Source organism: Borostomias antarcticus, assembly GCF_949987555.1.
Source record: "Borostomias antarcticus genome assembly, chromosome: 13".
Lineage (NCBI taxonomy): Eukaryota > Metazoa > Chordata > Actinopteri > Stomiiformes > Stomiidae > Borostomias > Borostomias antarcticus.
The window spans coordinates 23213054-23219307 of NC_140246.1; the positions used below are offsets into that span (position 1 = coordinate 23213054).

Consider the following 6254-nt stretch of genomic DNA (forward strand, 5'->3'; position numbering starts at 1 on the left):
CCTTAGCTCCTGTGTACCTGTCCTTAGCTCCTGTGTCCTTAGCTCCTGTGTCCTCAGCTCCTGTGTCCTTAGCTCCTGTGTACCTGTCCTTAGCTCCTGTGTCCTTAGCTCCTGTGTCCTTAGCTCCTGTGTACCTGTCCTCAGCTCCTGTGTCCTTAGCTCCTGTGTCCTTAGTTCCTGTGTCCATAGTTCCTGTGTCCTCAGCTCCTGTGTACCTGTCCTTAGTTAGTTCATCTTCTCACACTGCATTGACCATCAGCCTTCTAGCGCTTCAAGCCGTTAACTGTGTGAACAGCTCTGAACATGCAGTCAGTCTTTATTGAATGAGCTTGTCTAACTTGTCTAATAATTTATTGAAGTGATATAACTAAGGGGTTGAATGTACCCTTCCGTTCCCAGTGTGGTGTGGTGTGGTGTGGTGTGGTGTGGTGTGTGTGTGTGTGTGTGTGTGTGTGTGTGTGTGTGTGTGTGTGTGTGTGTGTGTGTGTGTGTGTGTGTGTGTGTGTGTGCTCGAGGCTCTGCATCTTCAGAGCCCTGGACGGGGATGTTCAGATGAATGCTGACACGAATGTTGAGGTGACGTTGAGATGATGGTGCGATGGTATTGTGAATGAGATTGTTGTGGGTGGATGTTGAGTACATTGTGTGGTGATGTTCAGATATTGTTGAGGGAATGTTGGGATGAATGTTGAGGAAACCTCCAAGATCATGTTCAAATGGGAAAATGTCTTTCAACATTATCTCAACATTAATAAAATATTTATAATACATATATATATATATATATATATAAATGTTTTATTAATGTTGAGAGAATGTTGAAATGCATGTTGTGGGGATGTTGCAAGGACATTGAGTGAATGTTGAATTGACGTTGGGTGAATGTTGAATGAATGTCGGATAAATGTTGAATGAATGTTGGGTGAATGTTGTGAGGACAGCTGCTGTCATTCATCAAGGTGCATGATGGGATTGTCTCAGCATGAACCGATACAGGGACACCTTGTATTACAGTTTGAGTGACATCACTCAAAACTGTCCAATCAGAGAGTGGAGTCAGGTTGCAGTGTGAACAAAGCATGATGCTGCGAGGCCTCTCCGTATGTGCCTCTCTACGGATCTCCAAGTGAAAACCACAGGATATGTTGTCATTTCCTCTTCCTGTGATCAGGTGGGCAGAGAGACGGAGGTTAGGGTTCGGCTCTTGTACTCGTTCATAGCCAGACCTACAGTTAGCTCTATAAATATTTGGACATGAACACAATTTTCATCATTTTAGCTCTGGACACCTCCGCAATGGATTTGAAATGAAACATTCAATGTGCTTTAAGTGCAGACTTTCAGCTTTAATTTGAGGGTATTTACATCCAAATCAAGCGAACGGTGTAGGAATTACAAACTATTCATGGCCCCATCCTTTTTAAGGGACCAAAAGTAACTGGACAGTTGGCTGCTCAGCTGTTCCATGGCCAGGTGTGTGTTATCCCCTCGTTATTTCATTTATAAGGAGCAGATAAAGGGTATAGAGTTCATTTCAAGTGTGGCACTTGCGTTTGGAGTCTGTTGCTGTCAACTCTCAATATGAAATGGAAATGCAGTAGCTGTCACTATTATTGAAGCAATCCATCATTAGGCCAAAAAATCAAAATAAAGACATCAGAGAGAGAGCAAAAACATTAGGAGCGGCCAAATCAACTGTTTGGTACATTCTTAAAAAGAAATAACAACCTGGTGAGCTCAGCAACACCCAAAGACCCGGAAGACCACGGAAAACAACTGTGGTGGATGACAGAAGAATGATCTGGTGAAGAAAGACCCTTCACACCAGGCCAGATCAAGAACCCTCCCCAGGAGGAAGTGTATCTGTGTCACAGTCAACAATCAAGAGAAGACTTCACCAGAGGGAATACAGAGGCTTCACCACAAGATGGAAACCATTGGTGAGCCTCAAAAACAGTTTGCCAAAACATCTAAAAAGCCTGTACAGTTCTGGAACAACATCCTATGGACAGATGATACAGAGATCAACTTGTACCAGAATGATGGGAAGAGAAGAGTATGGAGAAGGGAAGGAACTGCTCATGATCCAAAGCACCACCTCACCAGTGAAGCATGATGCTGGTAGTGTTATGGCGTGGGCATGTATGGCTGCCAATGGAACTGGTTCCCTTGTATTTATTGATGATGTGAATGCTGACAAAAGCAGCAGGATGAATTCTGAAGTGTTTCAGGCAATATTATCTGCTCATATTCAGCCAAATGCTTCAGAACTCATTGGATGGCGCTTCACAGTGCAGATGGACAATGACAAGAATCATACTGCGAAAGCAACCAAAGAGTTTTTCAAGGCCAAGAAGTTGAATGTTCTGCAATGGCCAAGTCAATCACCTGACCTGAATCCAACTGAGCATGCATTTCACTTGCTTAAGACTAAACTGAAGGGAAACCGCCCAAAGAACAAGCAGGAAGTGAAGACAGTTGCAGTAGAGGCCTGGCAGAGCATCACTAGGGATGAAACCCAGCGTCTGGTCATGTCCTGGTAGAGCATCACTAGGGATGAAACCCAGCGTCTGGTCATGTCCTGGTAGAGCATCACTAGGGATGAAACCCAGCGTCTGGTCATGTCTATGGGCCCCAGACTTCAGGCTGTCATTGACTGCAAAGGATTTACAACCAAATATAAAAAATGACAATTTGGCTTATGATTGTTAGTTTGTCCAATTACTTTTGGTCCCTTAAAAAGTCCAAATATTTATAGAGCTAACTGTACATATCTCCACACTATGTTTACGCTGTGCCAGCGCTGGAGAAAGGTCTGGCTGGACTCATTTCCATTCGGGGAAAAGGGGGAGAAAAAAAAGTATTTCTTTAAACCTGTCAAATGAAAACAAACAAACTTTATTTGTATAGCGCATTTCATACACAGAGGAAAAACAATGCGTTTTACTGAGAGGAATGGAGGAATAGACATGGGTCCTACGCCTACTTATTCCTGAGGGAAGCTCAAAACCAGTTCTCCTAGTTCACCCAGTCCATCACTCTCGTCTTGGGCGGAGCGGTTGCTATGTTGTTGTTGTTGTTGTTTCATGTAGTCTGACTGGGTAACAAACACATGACACGGCTGATTCCTCTGATTGTGTTGTCCCAGACGAGGCTGTGAGAAGCCAGGGTCAGTGTGTGTGTGTGTGAGAAGCCAGGGTCAGTGTGTGTGTGTGTGAGAAGCCAGGGTCAGTGTGTGTGTGAGAAGCCAGGGTCAGTGTGTGTGTGTGTGAGAAGCCAGGGTCAGTGTGTGTGTGTGTGAGAAGCCAGGGTCAGTGTGTGTGTGAGAAGCCAGGGTCAGTGTGTGTGTGTGAGAAGCCAGGGTCAGTGTGTGTGTGTGAGAAGCCAGGGTCAGTGTGTGTGTGAGAAGCCAGGGTCAGTGTGTGTGTGTGAAGCCAGGGTCAGTGTGTGTGTGAGAAGCCAGGGTCAGTGTGTGTGTGTGAAGCCAGGGTCAGTGTGTGTGTGAGAAGCCAGGGTCAGTGTGTGTGTGGCGTGACGAGCCCAGCAGCATGACGTCACCGTTAGCTCAAAGGCTAAATGAGAAGAGAGATTAATTTTGCTCTCCTCCTCCTCCTCCTCCTCCTCCTCCTCCTCCTCCCTCTCTCCTCCTCCTCCCCCCCCCCCCCCCCCCTCCAGGCCACCATCATGTCGGGCAGCAGCCTGAGCCTGAACCATGACCCCGCCCCCCTGCGGAGTCAGCTGGGGCGTCAGGCCAGCTTCCAGGAGCGCAGCGCCAGCCGGCCTCAGTACAGCCAGGCGGGCCGCTCCAACACGCTGCCCTCTGACCCCGGACGCAAGGCCTTCGCCATGAGGAAGATGAGGCAGGAGATCTCAGACGTCCTGGCCCCCACGCCCGTGGAGCTGCACAAGGTAGAGAGGCGCCGCCGCCGCGTCTCCCCGGGACCTGAGGTCACCGTGGGCTGCGCTAGCAGGCGCCAGTAGCCTAGCCTGTTGAGTCCGTCCCGATCTAGCGCTCAGTCTGTTTCTCTACGCCAATCGGTCTGGCCTTCCCCCTGTCTACATCGATTTCAGTTAACGGGAGTACCTGCCTTGACAGACTGACTCCTTCAGCCAATCAGCATAATAAAACATTTGCCAAATCCAGTCGGAAGAACGGCGAAAAAATCTTATCCTCCGAGAAACTCCATGGCACTTACGACTGTGTTCATTCTGCTAACATTAACGTTAGTTGTTTTGCCACGGAAACCAATCAGGGGCTACGTTCTACTGAGGGGGCAGAACAGCAGTCAGAACACAGTCTCTGATTGGCCCGGTCAAAACATAATCAGAGAGAAATCGTTCTAGATAGTAGGAAGTCCAGACTGAGCTGCGGAGAGAAACTGACTGTGAGCTGGTGGGATCAGGATGGTCACCAGTAGCCGATAGGGTTGTTGGGTCACCTGTCATGGCACCTGTCTCCCAGGTGTGTCAGGGGTGTCATCTAGGTCGGTTATTTGACATTAATGTATCACAGCATTTTGTGGACAAACACATTGTGAGCTACGACAGAATGGTATAATCTTAAAATCTGATGACAGAAATAGTTCACACATAAATAAAGGTACCTATTAGCTGTCTGTCCTCTTGGGCGTGTGTCACCCACGCTGTCCTGTCCTGTCCTGTCCTGTCCCGTCCCGTCCCGTCCCGTCCCGTCCCGTCCCGTCCCGTCCCGTCCCGTCCCGTCCCGTCCCGTCCCGTCCCGTCCCGTCCCGTCCCGTCCCGTCCCGTCCCGTCCCGTCCCGTCCCGTCCCGTCCCGTCCCGTCCCGTCCCGTCCCGTCCCGTCCCGTCCCGTCCCGTCCCGTCCCGTCCCGTCCCGTCCTGTCCTGTCCTGTCCTGTCCCGTCCTGTCCTGTCCTGTCCCGTCCCGTCCTGTCCTGTCCCGTCCCGTCCCGTCCCGTCCCGTCCCGTCCTGTCCTGTCCCGTCCTGTCCTGTCCCGTCCCGTCCCGTCCCGTCCTGTCCCGGGGTCTCAGGTCAGCCTGGTGAAGGAGACCGACCTGGAGGACTTCGGCTTCAGCGTGTCGGACGGGCTGCTGGACAAGGGCGTGTACGTCAACAACATCCGCCCTGGGGGGCCCGCCGAGCTGGGGGGGCTCAAGTCCTACGACAGACTCCTACAGGTATGCACACTCAGACACACACACACACACACACACACACACACACTATACACACACTATACACACACTATACACACACACTATACACACACACTATACACAAACAGTACATATGCACGCGCGCACGCGCAGACACACACACACACACACACACACACACACCTGTGAGTGACCCTCCTTGTCTGCCGTGCCGTCCGTCCAGATCAACCACGTCCGGACCAGAGACTTCGACTGTTGCCTGGTGGTTCCTCTCATCGCCGAGTCCGGCAACAAGCTGGACCTGGTCATCAGCCGCAGTCTGGCCTCCGCCCAGCCGGCCCCCCTGCTCGGCGCTGACCCCACCCCCGCGGCGCAGCCCAACCAACCGCCCGGGGGGGACGAGCCTCTCAGCTGGAGTGAGCTGGGCGGAGGGGTCAGTCTGGGGGCGGAGTCTGGACTAGGGGCGGGGCTTGAGCTGGGCCTGGGGGAGGACAGAGACCCCAACAAAACCTTATAGCAGAGAGGCCAGGACAGGCCGGACCCCCCTGGTGCTACTGACCCCCAGAGCCCTGGACCCCCCCTGGACAGCGGAGCACACTCAGTCAAAGCACAGAGAAAACTCCTGTGTAAGACTTTGCACCAGAGGTCACCTTCTTCTCCTCCTCCTCCCCTCCTCCTTCTACTCCTACTTCTCTTCCTCCTCCACTCCTCCTCCGCCTCCTCCAGGAGTGAAGCCCCCCCCTCTGGCCCGGTCTGCAGGGCTGTAGGACAGTGCCATCCCCTCTCTCTCTCCTATAGGTAGCACCATCTACTGTACAAAACATGGATGTGAAAACAGAGCCAGTGGACCATTTCTAGTGTTTACATGTGCTGTGGGACTGGTCAGTGTGTGTGTGTGTGTGTGTGTGTGTGTGTGTGTGTGTGTGTGTGAGAGCGCATCACAGCATTGTGAGTGATATTACCAGGCCAGATATACAACTCCTCCCCTCCTCCTCTTCCTCCTGCTCCTCCTCTTCCTCTCTTCCTCCTGCTCCTCCTGCTCCTCCTCTTCCTCCCCTCTTCCTCCTCCTCCTCCTGCTCCTCCTCTTCCTCCTCCTGCTCCTCCTCTTCCTCCCCTC

The 6254-nt window shown here is 51.5% G+C and overlaps 1 protein-coding gene across 1 annotated transcript in view; it reads left to right on the forward strand.

The window, feature by feature from the left end:
* Positions 1-5669, forward strand: part of grip1 (glutamate receptor interacting protein 1) — a gene marked incomplete at its 5' end in the record, with an annotated part of 209372 nt that extends 203703 nt beyond the window's left edge. Inside the window, 3 exon segments of the mRNA XM_084448182.1 lie at positions 3676-3909; positions 5011-5157; positions 5360-5669. Of these exon segments, the coding sequence (XP_084304308.1) occupies positions 3676-3909; positions 5011-5157; positions 5360-5653 (675 nt within the window). The 3' untranslated portion in view covers positions 5654-5669.
* Positions 5670-6254: the final 585 nt, after the last annotated feature.